The following is a 16,555-nucleotide window of genomic DNA, read 5'->3' as shown; positions in this document are numbered from 1 at the left end:
CACAGAAAATAAGATTTTCCGTATTTTTTATCCGTCGGCGGGATAGCTCGTATTTTCGTAATTCAGACGTCGCTGCTTCTTGTATTCTGGCGTGAAAACAAACAAAAAAATAGAAAAAAATATATAGGTGGATTTGCGGTGAAAATATTTATTTGCTCATTCAATTAATCTTGTAAATTTTTATTTATTATGTCTAAACAAAAGCAATACAAACAAGCCTTTTAGAAATTTCAAGTCCAGACTCTGCAAATAACTCGATTTTTATTCACGCGATTTTAATATCAATCATCGATTTTCGTATTTACCTGATTTAAAAGTTGCGCATTGCGATTCTTATTTGCGCTATTTAAATATCGTACATTATGATTCTTATTTACGAGATTTAAAAATCCAATATCGTGTTTTGTATTTATGTATTTTTAAAATTGCGATTTTATTATCAAACATCGATTTTCGTATTTACCTGATTTAAAAGTTGCGATTAACGTTGCGATTCTTATTCAGGCGATTTAAATATTGTACATTGCGATTCTTATTTACGAGATTAAAAAAACCAATATCGCGATTTGTATTTACGAGCTTTTAAAACCCTATGTAGCTACGCGAGCTTAAAATCCAATGTCGTGATTCGTTTTTGCGGTTGTAATATCGCGCGATTTAAAAATTATGCATCGTGATCTAAAAAATACGCATCATGATTTGTATTTTGCGCATTTTTTAAATTCGATGTAGAGTTTCAAATTCACGTGATTTAAAAGCCTCATATCGGGATTTATTATCACATGGTTTACAAGTTTAAAAATCGAACTTTTTTTGTCAAATTTTTGTTTATATATATATATATATATATATTTATTTTTTTTTCTTGGATTTCCTCTTTTTTACTTTCTGACTACTCTCATCCCTGCTATAACTTATATAGATAGACGAGATATAGAGAGTATACTGTATACCAGGATGAACTGCTTAAATGATGTAGTTGTCTGAAATTCAAAACTGGACTTGGTGTATTGTTCATTATAATGTTAGGGTGTCGTTGAATGCATAGAGTATTGAATACATGACCTTTTAAATATCAAATTCTAAACTACTTTAGTTTCTTGTGTTTCTTTTGAAACAACTCAATTTATGTAACCATTGCTTTACATTTCTTGTTTTACTTTTTTTCATATATAAAACAGAAGAAGTGTCTTCGTCTTTTATGATGACACCTCGTGGGAAAAGTTTTTCACTTGAAACTGTTGCAATTCCTTTCACAATGGGTAAGTAATTCTAGTTTCTGTTTGCATTTTTTTTTTCACCATATATACAGACATGTGATTCTTCCTCTAATTTGCATAATTCTACAAATCACTAGAGCGTATCATAAAGTAGTTATTCAACATCGTAATTAAAAATTCTTCATAAAAGAAATCAAAATTTTAAAAGTTATGTGGAAGTCGCAAACTGTTGAAAATGCCATCAACAAAACCGTGTGTTCAATAAAATTATTGCATATGGGGTGCATCAAACAGTTATTCTTCAAATGTGTAATTCGAAGCTCAGTAATAAAAAGCAATCAATAGAGCCTCATAAGTTGACAGGTGTATCGTCAATGATCCAGTGTGTAAAAAAGTGGTCCTTCAAATACATTATTTGAAATTTCTCGCATGTGATAATGAATCATTAATAACTAAGAAAATCTGTGGCAATGACTAACGGAAATATAATCAAAAATTTACAAAATCCTGATAATGTTATGATATGAGGATTTCAAATCTCGAATACCTGAATATTCACTGTTTGAAGTGTTAATTATACAGTAGGGAACCGATTATCCGGAACGATCGGGGCCATCGCTTTTCCGGATAACTGATATTTCCGGTTTTCGGAATCACTACAAAAAGCCGTTTTTTTTTATTGTTAAACCCAACTATAAAAAAAAAATTGGAAATAATCTTAGAAAGAAGAAAAAACAATTAAGTGATACACTAATGATGGTAAGGTGAACATCTTTCAAAAAGGAAAGGAAAATCCTAAAATCTTATGAATAAAAAAAATTAATGGCGGGAAAATTTATCGAATTTCGTTCCAGTTTTTTGGTTTTCCGGATAACGGGCTCTGTACTGTATCTTTTTTTTTTTTTTTTCAATTTTTCCGCAGTTATCACTTGATTGTTGCAAATTTTTCAAATTATAATTTGTTAGAACATGTGAACCTCGAATTATACATTTATTTAATTCCCTTTTGTCGCCTACGATCGGTGTATGCCAAATTTGCACAAATTGCCGCTCAAATGATTCAGCTCTTTAAATATGTAAAGAGAGTTTTCATCGTATATACACACGGGGAATTATCATCAGACTTTTTTCAATTTTTGTCGTAGATTTCTAAATTTTTTTTTTTTTTCTGATGCAATGACAATTTATGAAATGCGAAAAAGGTGGAATGTGTACATTTTTCATGTGTATATATTCTTTTACTTTTGTGCATGAAAATGACAGTTTTTTATTTATTTTCTATGTATTTAAAAAGATAAAAAATTAAGCACTTAAAAAATATGGGGGGAAAATTTCAAATAATTTCTTCCACCATATGTCTGTGTGCTGTTATAAAATTGTCAGTAAGCTCTCCTTTTTAATTATCTCCATTCTAATCTAAACAAACTCTGATTGAAATAATCCTAAAATGCAGTCATTAAATCTTTTTATTCTTGATCTTGTAAAATCCAATCAACAGGAGTCATTGTATTCTGGATCTGAAAATTAGAAGCAAGGAATATGATTTTCTGCGAATATTGCAGAATTCCGCGAATCTCCAGACCATTTGATTGCAGACTTCGGCAAATCAAAATCAATCTGGCGGAATTTTGAAACTTTTGTTGTATATCCCCTAATTCTTCCGCTGACCTGATTCTTTTGGTTTGGCAGAATTTTGTCATTTTGAATATTTGGAACTGTGCTGGAATCTGTTAGTATCAGGATTCTTATTCACACTATTTTAATATTGAACATTGCTTTTTGTATTAATCTGATTTAAAAGTTTCGCTGAAATTCATTTTTAAAATCCCATATTGCGATTCGGATTCACAGGGTTGTAATATCAAACATCTATTTTCAGATTTATAAGTGGTATAGAAATTATGCATCGCAATTCAGATTCAGGCCATCTTAAAATTATGCATTGAGACTTAAAACTTCGATATCGTTCATATTCACACAATTTTAGAATCTAATGTCACAATTCACATCCACACGATTTTAAAATCCAATATCTCGATTATTATTAGAAGTAAGTTTTTTCCCTGATTTAGTTACTATAAAGGTGTGATATTCTTCATTGCTAGGTAATTTATTTATAAATGTTAATGCAAAACATTAGTAAGTTAAATATGAAATGTGTTTGATCTATAAATTGATGACTTTATATCAATTTTTTCCTCTTGAAGTTTTCAGGATTTTTTACTTTGTGTCACAATGACCCCTGAATCAAGATGAATACATAGATAGCAGGCAGGCAGGCAGTCCATGGACTGCCATTACAGTAAACAAATCAATCTAGCAAATGGATTTTTTTTTTTTTTGTAATTTCTGCAACAATTTTGAAAATTTTAAAATGGTGGTGAATTTATATAGTTTGAAAACATTTAACTCTGATTATTATTTCAGGTTGGTCTCGAGAGTTGGTTCATAGAGCAAATCAAGAATGTAAATCGGGCAAAAAAATGTCTGACGTCTATTACTTTGGACCAGATGGTAAAAAACTTGTAAGTAATGATGTTTTTTATCCTTCATTCTCTGTAGCCGATTCCGACTATGTCTCTTTTATGAGATTAATGCAACATAATAAAAAAAGGTTGAGTAAAAGCTATTACGTTCAAACCCTCCACTGGGTATTTGCTACTAAAATCAAGAGAAGGCTACTATTTCTTCCAAAAAAACAGCTATGAAGGCTACTATTTTTAGAAAATGACAACTAATTTTATGAACACAATGTATTCCAGGGTACTTGCATATTACTGCATTCATTTAATCCCTACCCTGGCCCAAGGTTGTCTCTAGCCTGAAAAACCAGTTTTTCTAATCCCCTTTACCTCAAGTGTAGAAATGGAATTCTGCATGTTTCATTTACATTTCATTACAAAGGCTTGGCCACTAAAATACCTTTAATGGACCATGGGTTAAAAACTCCTACTTTGTTATGTAAAGAGTTCCTAAGACTCCACTTTTACTAGAAACCCACACGGATTTGGGAAAACAGGGGAAACCCAAAATTATCAACAAAAAAAAATTTTTTTTTAATAATTTATTTAAAAAATTTATTTTGACTCTTAAAAAGCAGAGGAAGTAGCAATTTTTTGCAAAAACTTGGAAAATCCTACATTATCCTTGAAAAATAACCAGTCTCAGAATTTTCAGTAACTGTAATCAGTTATTGAGATTTGAGTCAAATAATTTTAGCATCTTATACAATTATTTGTTGTAAAAATTTCACTTTTTAATGGTTCCACAACCATGCAATCCTCCTCATTCAATGCTATTTTTGACTCTCAAAATTTAATATCTGACATTAAAAATAAAGATCAGTCTCCTGACAAAAAAATTTTATGATATCGATAAAATATGGTCTGGATTTTTATAGAAATTATCCTGACATACCTGAAATAGTTGGAGTTTTTTTTTTTTTTTTTTTTTNAATATTTTTTTTTTTTTTTTTTTTTTTCTCCATTATGCTTTTTAGCAGTTTTTGCACTCAAGTTGAACAGTCTAAGACAATTTTAGACTTAATGATTTGTTTTACCTACCATATTAAAAATGTTGAAAACCCTAAAAGAAATATCCTTATTACTACTCCTTTTAAAATTTAGCTAAAAAGTTGCATATATGTCATTGATTTGGATTGTTAATTTATTCTGTTCCCTCAAGTTTGTTTTTTCTCTCTTTTAATGTTCACCTTTTTACTAAATTTTATTTAAATCCTCACTTCTGTTATTTTGTATGGTCTAATCTATTTATATTTTCTTTTTCTTGCAGAGGTCTATGCCTGAAGTTTTAGCTTACTGTAAGTACTTATTTCTCACATTTGAAAATGAATTTGTATGTTATTTAAGACTTTTTATTTTTCACATATTTTATAAATTTAATGTGATTAAATAAAGTTTTCAACATTAAGAGAACCTAAATAGCATTTAGTTAAATTTGAAATTCATGATTAGCTTAGCAAAGGTTGTCATGTATTAACTAACTTAAAGGAGCCTCTGAAGTTTGTTGTTGGATTAATTTTGAAATAAAAATTTTATTTTTTACATTAATTTTTAAATTCTTATGCTAATAATAAAGTGCTCTGTCTTGTACGAAAAAATACTCTAAAGCTTTTATGGACACCTTTTCTTTTCTCCTATCTCTACAATTGTAGCTTTGTTCTTAATATGAAAAAAATGAAAATTTTGAGCTGTGAAAAATATAATAATGTATTTTGAACAATTATTATTTTATAAAATGCTGTATTTTGTTTCATGTGCTAAATTTTAATATGCAGTAAAAAATTTACTTACAACTTTTCAATTATAATCTCCAATGAAAGTAATTTTAATTAATATGGTTGCTTTCTTCTAGACTTGTAAATTAATGATGAAATACAACAATGTTTACTAGAAATAATATTTTCTGTTATACTGTGTTTTTCAAAACAATGTCCACCAAAATTTTTTTAAATGAAATTGCTATTTCAGGCAGTAGTACACTAAAACTACAAAATACTATATTGGGATTAACATAATGTTGTAATTAAAAAATTGCAGTGTATACTTAGATTCAGTTTGAAAGTAATATAAATATGTCGTAAATGTTTTTTTTTTTTTCTGGTTGTGTATTTATAATTTAATCTAAAATTCTGCTGATATATTAACGTTTAAAATTTCACTAAACATGACATTTCTTCTTTCCTTAGATTAATTTTAAGTATGATAAATTGAGCAGGTCCTAAAATAAATAGTATTTTTTAAGTGTTGTATGTTTGTTGCAACTGGTATGAAGCTTCTTTTTTTTTTTTTAATGTGTATTAGCTATGCATTCTGTTATTAATAGCTAACTATTTTTTTTCCAGTGTCCAAGCATAATATTAAGGATTTATCTAATGCCAATTTTACTTTTTCAAAAAACCTTATCTACAGAGAACCATTTGAAATTGAGCGTGATGCTAAACAAAAATCAGCTTTTGCTCCATCGACAAAAAGCAATAGTAGTGCAATAAAGATTTCTGTTTCACCAAAGAAAAAGGCAACTACAAAACCTGTTAAATCTCAATCTGTTATAATGTCTGAGAGTGCCAGTCCTGTACCAAAATCTGAAAATACTCCAAAGAAAAAGAGTGTATCTAAAGCAAAGAAATTACCTATATTGCCCAGCTTAGAAATTACGCCTATCACATCTAAAGACGAATCTAAGAAACCTGTAGTGAAAAGAGGCAGGCAAACTTCTGTCGATAATGCAGGCTCTGATAAACATTTATCTCCGGCACAAATGAAACCCAAACTTGCTGACAAACCCAAATCAGCAAAAAAGACTTGTAAACGAGCTTGTGATAATATTCCTGAAAAGAAATCTCCTACTAGGAAAAGTAATCGTCTATCTACCGCTTCAATAGAAAGTGGTCTTTCCGAGTCAGAAGATCTTTCTCTTGTAAAAAGAAGAAAGCTTTCAAAATCTGGTACTAAACAAACATTAAATAAAGACTCTTCGAAACCTGGTGATGTGTTTTTGAATAGTAACTGTATTGCACAGAACACTGCATCTAAAAAACTTATTAAAGTGAAATTTCCTTTTCATAAGCTGTAAGTATCATTTTTTTTTTATAATGAAATTGTATATTATATTAATTCTTCTGCCAATGCATCTCCAAAATATTTCCTTTAAAAATTGGTGTTCTCTCATACTGCAAACGATATACCTGTTTGTGTCTTTACGTCTACAATAAAACCCTGATTACTTCACTTCAGTTATCTGACATCCCTTCTGGCCGGAGTAAATAAGTTTTCCAGTGCTTATCACCATTTTTACAGCTGATATTACCTCATTACTACTGGTAAAAAAATGACTAAAAAGATAATTAAAGGGGTTATTTATGATTAAATAATAAAACGAAAGTGTTTTATAATTATTATTTGAAAAAATAACTTAACTGTAATTTATACTCTTAAATCTAATTGTAAAGTTTCCCCATTTAGCCATCAATTTTCCGATTTACCACTGGTCTCGAAGGTGTGGGGTAATCAGGGCTCTACTGCACTGAGTATATAGATTGATTTGTTATTGATGTTAAAAATGTGCATTACTTTGTCTATTCCTGTTTTGTTAAATTTTAAGAAAATCTTAAATAGTTATACATGTTATGACTATGTTAGATACTTTCATATTGAAAGTCTTTTATATTTATGTTATTCATTTTAGTAATTTACAAATAATACTTAATCAATTTTTCTTTTATAATTAATAATAAATTAACTCGTTTAAAATAAGTTTTTATAAATTGTGGTCATTCATTGGTCAATTTTTTTTAAGTTATTTGTTGTCATAATTTATAGAGTGTGTCTTTGATTCTAATTCCTCTTTAGTTTTAATTCAGAAATATTTTTTTCCTTAAAAGTAATTTCTTGTAAAAATATTTATTTATTTTTCTTGTTTGTCATATAAAATAAATATACTCTATAGTAGAAATTTGATAATTTGCATTGATGTTAAAATGAAATTTTATCTTAAAAATAAACAAAAATTAAGTGAAACAGTTTAATTTTTAATTGAAATTAATTTATTTGTGCTTATTCATTCATTACTATGATGTGATTAATGTTTATTACTTTAAAATTGCATTTGGTATTCTCAAAAGGCTCCTATATAATCAAATATATCAAATGCATTCCAGAAAAAGAGGCATTCAGAAAAAAAATTTTGAAATACTACTCTTATTACTTGTTTGTATAAATTGTCGCATGTTTATTTTGAAACCAAAAGTCAGTTTTAAATCTCATTCTGCCTAATATGAAACAGTTTCATTTGGGATTAACGTTGAGGCATTAATCAAGAATTCTTTTTTATCTTTTACTTGTTTATATTTTTTTTTATCTTAATCAGATGGATAGAGACAAGAAAAATTTATCTTATGGCACTTGTGAATTCTTTATTTTGTATGTATCTAGTCTAACAAAGAAATAGAATAATATTAATTATCATGTAGATATCACCGTGAAGATATCATTTCTAATTAATATTTTCAATAATGTTTGGTTGGTTTGTAGATTTGATTTAACCACAAATATATATTTCATATTATCTTATTTAAACACCAATTTCCATTGTTCTTATTGCTTCTATATCTTAAAAACCAAATGTGAAACTTAGGTAGATATGAATCTAAAACTTTTTTTCATGTCTAGAATCAGCAAACTTATGTTATTTTGTGATTTAACATTTTAATTAGATTACCAGAAATTTAATTTTAAAAAAAAACAACAGACATATAGTTTTATAATTAAGACTTGACTCCCTGAATGTAATGCCATCTCTGAATTTGTTTACTTTCTATTGATTAAAATGTGATCCTGAGATTACTCTGTGAACTCGCTTCCTTCTTTTGCGTCATTCTTATTTTATTGCGACATTTGGAAAGCTTAACTAAGCAGCAATGTAGTAAATTCTTGCTCTTGTGCCATTCAAATCTACATTCCTTCCATCCTTGAATTCATAAACAAATTTTTTCCATGCAGATTCTAAAATTACATATTTTAAATTTTTATGGGGAATTAAAGCAGTAGAATTTTTTATATCTATTCTTTATACAGAGTTTTAAAAAAAAGAAGCATTTAATCTTTGGATTTTTATTTTCTTTTGCCTCTTTTTTTTACAATAGTGATTATTTTTTTTAAATTGTGGAATATTTTTTATTCAAAATAATCACTAAATAATCCGTAGGTTTTAAATTAAATAAATTATTTTTGATTTTAACTCATTCATAAGTTCATACTAGTATTTATTTAATTCCCCAAGTGTTGCATCTGTGACCAAATTTTCAAGAAATTTCCTTGAGCAGTGGAGGTTTATAATAACACGTAACTTACTGTTGGTATGTCCTTGATTTCTGTTTGCATCTGTTGCCCAGCAGAATCAAGCTTTTGAGACAATTACGAACTAAGATAAAATTCTTAATTCGTAAAATTAGTTCTTGGGACCGTTCACTAATTGTGAATAATAATTTTTTTTTTTCATCTGTCTTACTAGATTTGTGATTAGCAGAAAATTCAGCATTCTTGAGTTATTTTCTGAAAGAAATTTAATTATCCAATCAAGTTATAAGTAACAATGGTTCAGAGGGTGCCATTAAAATTTAATGATATTATAAAAATATGTTGTATTAAGCCCATATTTTTAATAAGCTGCATCAAGGTATAATTTATTATTCATATCTTTGTTCTTAATTATTCACGAACTAAAATAGTTTCTTTCAATTTCGAAAATTCAAACGAAAGCAAGAATGAAATTGCTCTTAAAGAACAGCAGCAGATGGACACAAATGACGTCAGTTTGAGATTCCCTGTTTCAGATTAAAACTAACTTTACATTTGTTGATTAAAAATAACGTAATAATTAACACTCTTAGAGAAGTAATAAAATGTTTTCTGGGATTTTGATTGATTCTGAATGCATTAAGATTTTTTTTTAAATTTACTCTTAATTGTGCATTATTCACAGTAGTTCTGATCAGGGCTGGGTTTTTGCCGTCAAAAACTGGTTTTTGACACGACAGTGGTAAAAACCGTCAAAAACCTAATGTTTTCTTTAATTTATGGCATATAGCGGACAATATATTATTTTCCCTTAATTGCCTTTATAAATGAATGATGTAAACAATTGCTATAGATTTTGCAACTATATACATGTATTCTTATAGAAGGATATACATTCATACAGAAATATTGTAATATACTTATTGAAAATAGTGATACTTGTTTAACTTTTATCATTATAGCTTAATTTGCAAAGGATTAAAAATTTTGTACTTCGTAATTGTTAGAAATAAACAAACAAGAAAAAAACTTGGAACTATTAATAAATTAAAGAACTAAAAAGAAGAATTTAATATTTGGCATTTCTTAAATATTAGAAATAAGCTAAACAAAACTTTCAAAACTTGTAATTACTAACAAACTCTAAGTCAGGAATGACTTGACATTCTTCAATAATATAATATGCCAAACAAAATTATGCTTGAAAATGTTGAAAATTTTGTTTAGTATCCTAATATTTTATTTCAAATAGTATGATTTGATATAATCATGTTGAGAAAATGCAAAAATCTGTTCTTAAATATCCATTAGCAACTTTTTTTCTAATTTTATTGCCCAAAAATGAATTTTAAATCATAAGCAGTTAAACTCAAATTAAAATACAGTTTTATCAAANTCAATCTTTTTTTTTTGATAAATAATAATTTAATATTGTATCAATGATTGATTTTTTTTCTTCTTTTTCCTTTTAAATTTTAATTTCCTATTTTAATATTGAATGGCTTTATTTTAGAATGTTTAATTATTTACTACTCTTTATTATCTGCAAATATTTAAATTTTATTCTATTAGCAATTTTGTACAGTAATTGGTATATATTTTTAAAATTTACTTTTTTTGTGATCTCTTATAAAGCGTAATAGAGAATTTGTTGTTTATAGTGTGTCAGAATATGTTCGTTTTAAGGAGAGAGAAAATGAGATATTTCATTTATTAATGCTTAATATAATATGTATATATAACACTGTATGCAGAAATGTTCTTTGTGTTTTTCTCTTTCTTTTACAGACTTCTAGCTCTAAATCAATAATATTCTGATTCGGGTTGAGAAACACTGATTTTAATATAAACACTGTTATAAAAAGGCATGTTTTTTAAATTCATTGTATGTATACTGTATTGATGTGTTTAATAAAATCTTTTTTTAATAAGAACTGGGTTATTTTTCTGGTTTTATTGAATATTTCATATAATTAAACAGAACTTTTGTTGCAAAATGTTTTCTATTAAATTATCAGTGTTTCTCAACAGCCAATCTTTTCAAAAATAAATATTATTAATTGAATTATTTTAATATGAAATAAATGTTTAATATCTTTACAGTATTGAGATTCACTGATAATTTATTATTAAGGTTTTGCTAAAAGCTTCTTTTTTTTTCATTTACGAAATATAGTATAGTATGCAAAAATGTATTGTATAGTAAATGTGTAGTTTGATTTACTCGTCAAATATTAACATGTCAAATATCTATATTATCGTAAATACTTCTAGTTATTATGAGCAGTCAGTTTGTAGTGGTGGGCAACTTTTATCAGGGGTTGGCCTCTAGATTAAATGAATTTAAAAATTACAAATTTTTAAGGGTTGCAAATTTATTCAATTTTTATTTAAAATAAAAGCAATGTAATTACCAATGGGAAACTAAACTTATTTAATTTTCTAAAAATGTGTTAATCTACTTAAATTGAAAAAAAATGTACAAGATTACAGCGTAAAAATATATTTTTTTAAAAAAACATTTCTACATAAGCCAATTTTAATATTTTTGTCTTTGTAATAATTACACCCTTTGTTTTTAAAATAATTCCTGAAACTGCAGTTTTAACAATTTCTTCAAAATTTAATTTCCTCAAATTAATAAAAAAGAATTAGATTTTTTTTTGCAATTTGAATATTTTGTACAGTTTAAATGATTATAATAGTTTTAAAGGTACAGTGTTTTTAGGATTTATTACAATTTTTAGCTAGAAACGGGAGGTCACATTTAAACTATTTGCGGACCACATTTTGTACATCTTAAGACAAAGGCTAAAACATCAAGCAGGTAAAAGTTAGGAAAATATATTTAAAAAAAACTAATACTGTGGATTTAAAAGAGGGGGGAAATGAAAACAAATCAGTATAATCTGGAAATACATGTGCCCCTTGCTTATACCCTAGTTATGGATCTCCTACTATAAGCATGCTAATCATCAGTAGCAATGCTAACTAATTTAAATGTACATGAACTGATGCATATCCTTTTAAAACATTTTTTATTATTTTTGTTATGGAAATAATATGGCAATCATGACGTGAGAGATTTTAATTGTTAAGCAGTATTATATATTATTAAAAAAGAAAAATCCATCCTGCCATTCCAAGGAAAATGGACCACCCCTAATAACTTTTTCACTAATGATCGAATCTTAAAATAATCTAAGACTCATTCCTAATAGTTCGAAGAGGTGACCTCAATACGCTTATTAGTTAGTGCAGGTGATATTTCAAGTTAGGAAATCAGACGCAAAACCATATTTTCTCTAAATAAAAATATCTTTTCGACAGATTCAGATTTCTAACTCCTATGTATGGGAGTAGTCACAATCTAGGAAATATGGTCTTAATAGTATGGACCCTCTAATGCAGTGGCTCCTAAACTTTTTTGACCCATGGACCCCCTGACATTGTTCAGGGACCCCTAAATCAGTTTTTATTTTTCACGGACCCCTGGGGGGTTCATTTGGACCACTTTGGGAAGCACTGCTCTAATGTAAATTTTTTTTTTTGTGTATTTCGTCGTATCTTGATAATTTTTTAAAAAAGGAATTTAAAAACTTTTACGTGCAATTATAAAATTCGTTTACCAAAGTATATTCGAAAATTCCATGTATAAATTTTTTTAAATATTTTTTATTTTATTGAATAATAGTTCAAAACATTTTGAATTGTTAGGTATACGCTTTTTTACGTCATTTTAAAATAGCTAATTTTTCATGGCGAAATACAGAATTTGAATGAAATTGGTTAAATAGTCCCTGAGAAATCAAATTTTAAAAAAGTGATCGATTCAAATTTGGATTCCTTGGGAATTATTCAACCGATTTCACTCAAATTTTGTATTTTGCCATGAAAATTAAATTTTTTAAAGTGATGTAAAAATTTTTATACCTTACAAATAAAATAAAAAAATTCAACTTATTAAATAACTAAATGCTACGTGAAGATCCTATCATTAAATCAAAAGTTATTGAGCATGGACCTTTCTCTTTTTTTTTTTTACCCTGTAAAAATAAATACAATTGTTTCATCATCTTTTTTTATATCTAGATATTGATGTAAATTAAAATTACTTCATAACCATGCCTTTCAAATCTTGAATATATGTATTGCCAAGATTTGAAAAGCGAAAACAATATAAATATCAATTATTTGTTACAGAATAATTCTTATTTCAAAAAGAATCATGAAAATGTAATAAAATAATATCTCCATCCCCATTTGTGCATGATGTCTGAAATACTGATGTGGTGCACTTCAATTATTGCTGAATTGGAAAAATGAATACCATTTCTTTACATTTTAATGATTTTTAATTCAAAATCATTAGAATTAGTTGGATTTTCATTTAATTTTATAAACAAAATTATAATTGAGTATCTACAGTCTTTTATAAAAAAAAATTGACATAATGCTTGCTTTGTTAGATTAAAAGAAATAGGTCTTAATTATATTTATTACTTCTGTGCAAAAATTTAAAATAAAGATATGTTGTTAGTAATTTTAAAAATACTGTAGAGTTTAAACTTTTTAGATTTTTTTATTTGTACTTACCAAAACCATTTTAGATAATTAAAAAAAAATCATGTTGTCTGGCAATATTAAATGGTTCAAAAATCGGGAATATTGTGTTAATAATTGGGAAAAGTCATGATAACTTATAATTTGTTATATTGGGGTCTCTTGTCATTTATTTAAAAAATAATTGCACACTATTTTCATTTCTATTTTAAGTTGTGGTTTATTTTTATATTATAAGGTAATTGTTTGCGGTGTACTAATAATGATTTTTTTTCCCTTGCTGCTTAATGTTTATTAAAAAATTAGATAATTTATAGAAATTGTGCAAAAACAAATACTGTAATTCTACTTTATTCATTTCATAATTATCTTTATTTTATTATTGATTAACCATATTCCCTTCTTTTTAATTAAATCTGCATCTGTAATTATTTTCTTTTTAAAAGTTTGAAAAATAGAATAATATTAACACATGTGCCCTCTAAAATTAGTTAAAATTTGTATAATTGATTTTATACTTACTATTAAATTTTAGATGTTCTTCTGGAGAAAAAAAGTCATTCTTTGTATTTTTGCATTTGTCAGGGATATTTCATACAGAACAATGCCAGAAATTCCTTTTATGTAAATTTCTTCAAAACATAGTTTTTCTCTTTCTTTNAATTTTAAAAAAAAAAAAAAAAAAAACTAGATTACCTTTTTGTAAATATTGATCTCAGAATTGTATTGGTATTAGTTTGCAGGAAAAAAATCATTCAAATTTAAAGAGCCATACTTTTTTCATTCCTTATTGTGCATGGATCTGAAGTCAAAAAAATTTCGAAGTTCCACTGCCAGATAATAAACTGAAGTTGCGGCAAGTTTACTATATATTTATACTCATTTTTAAGTTACAAATTTTAATCTGAAATTTTTTTTAGAAAAAACAACTTTTTATATTAAAAAATGTAATCATTAGTTCACACAGTAAATACAAATTTATTCACAGTTGAGTTATTTGTTCAATGTTAACAAAAGAGTGGAATGTAAAGTTCTCCTTCATATTTAATCTTAAATTATTATAAATGTATTAGTATTGCTGAGAATAAGGGAAATTAGCTTAATATAGCATTAGAAAAAACTAAAAGATAAATTTGAACTGTTTTTTCTCATTATGATTTTTTTTTATAGTAAATTGATAAGTTATGTTATTTTATAAACCTGCAATTGAGGTATAAGACAAAAAATTTATTTTGTTATTTAAAAAAANTGTAGCTATTTAAAAAAAAAAAAAAAACTAGATTACCTTTTTGTAAATATTGATCTCAGAATTGTATTGGTATTAGTTTGCAGGAAAAAAATCATTCAAATTTAAAGAGCCATACTTTTTTCATTCCTTATTGTGCATGGATCTGAAGTCAAAAAAATTTCGAAGTTCCACTGCCAGATAATAAACTGAAGTTGCGGCAAGTTTACTATATATTTATACTCATTTTTAAGTTACAAATTTTAATCTGAAATTTTTTTTAGAAAAAACAACTTTTTATATTAAAAAATGTAATCATTAGTTCACACAGTAAATACAAATTTATTCACAGTTGAGTTATTTGTTCAATGTTAACAAAAGAGTGGAATGTAAAGTTCTCCTTCATATTTAATCTTAAATTATTATAAATGTATTAGTATTGCTGAGAATAAGGGAAATTAGCTTAATATAGCATTAGATAAAACTAAAAGATAAATTCGAACTGTTTTTTCTCATTATGATTTTTTTTATAGTAAATTGATAAGTTATGTTATTTTATAAACTGAACTTTTTATAAACCTGCAATTGAGGTATAAGACAACAAATTTATTTTGTTATTTAAAAAAAAAAAAAAAAAGATTTGGGATATTAAATTAATCTGTTTATTTTTGCCACTTTTTCCTTCTTTGATGCCATGCTTTTTCTCCATTTTCAATGATTTTGAATCTTGCATTTGCATATATTAATTATTTAAGTATAAAACAACACAATATAGATTCAAAGGTAATGTTATTTTTTATTAATGTTTCAATTTTAATTAACTTAATGAATTTTAACAATTACAAAATGAATATTATCAAAGTATCTTTTAATAAAATCCTATTTAAATCAAAATATCGAATTTTAATGAAATAAATCAGATTTTTTTTTTATTTTTAAAAAATCATGATCGTAGCTTTTATCTCACTTGAAGAGATTTTACTGAAAAAAAGAAATTTTTTTGTGCCTTCCCTTTATACAAGAACAAATTAGCATTTGTTTTTTGAAGAAATTGAACATTTTTTTAATAACATTTAGTGCTGCTCTGAATTTAATGGAATTAAAAATGCTAGTGTTTAAGTCTCAAATAAAAATCAGAACCTTATTTGTTTATCAATGCAAAATAAACAGTTGGTATATTGTGCAAACATAGAAAGTTCCTTTAAGCTCTATTATCAAAAGGCAGGAGTTTGCCTTTACTCATCTTGAAAATAGGTCTATCATTAGAAAAAAAAAACTGACAAATTTGTTTCAGCATAAATATACAAATGCTTTTTATGGTTATTTAAGTAAGTGATTAATTATAAGTTTTGTTAACCCCAATATATTTTTGAAACTTTATTAAAATAAAAATGTGAATTTTTTTCTGTGTATATAGATAATTTTTATTAAAATAAGTAAAAATTTATATTACTAATGAAATATTTTTCAACTGCAGAAAAAAAAAAAATTTGTATTAGTTCACTGAATTATATTTTTTCTTTTTCTTTAGTGCTCCATTAGAGTTTTGTAGTTATCATTGTAATGTTTCCAGAAATCAAAAACATATTGAGTGTACTTCGTGCCTTCGGTTTTTCCATGAAAGCTGTATTCCAACCGTACCAAAAGAATTTCCATTTATTTGCCAGGTAATTAATTTACAATGTTCAAAAACATGGATTAATCACAATTATTTAATGGAAACAATTTGG

At 26.3% G+C, this 16,555-nt stretch overlaps 1 protein-coding gene across 3 annotated transcripts in view; it reads left to right on the top strand.

Annotated features, from left to right (window-relative positions):
• LOC107457197 (uncharacterized) overlaps nucleotides 1-16,555 on the top strand; it is a 53,751-nt gene that overhangs the window by 14,640 nt on the left and 22,556 nt on the right. For all 3 annotated transcript variants that reach the window (XM_071182922.1, XM_071182921.1, XM_071182923.1), the window contains 5 exons: nucleotides 1,182-1,262; nucleotides 3,648-3,745; nucleotides 5,013-5,040; nucleotides 6,085-6,811; nucleotides 16,357-16,492. In XM_071182922.1, the coding sequence (XP_071039023.1) occupies nucleotides 1,182-1,262; nucleotides 3,648-3,745; nucleotides 5,013-5,040; nucleotides 6,085-6,811; nucleotides 16,357-16,492 (1,070 nt within the window). The remainder of the gene's footprint in view (nucleotides 1-1,181; nucleotides 1,263-3,647; nucleotides 3,746-5,012; nucleotides 5,041-6,084; nucleotides 6,812-16,356; nucleotides 16,493-16,555) is intronic.

The sequence above is a fragment of the Parasteatoda tepidariorum genome, chromosome 7 (assembly GCF_043381705.1).
Source record: "Parasteatoda tepidariorum isolate YZ-2023 chromosome 7, CAS_Ptep_4.0, whole genome shotgun sequence".
Classification (NCBI taxonomy): Eukaryota; Metazoa; Arthropoda; class Arachnida; order Araneae; family Theridiidae; genus Parasteatoda; species Parasteatoda tepidariorum.
The sequence above is the reverse complement of the archived record's forward strand: the minus strand, read 5'-3'. Positions and strand labels throughout refer to the sequence as shown.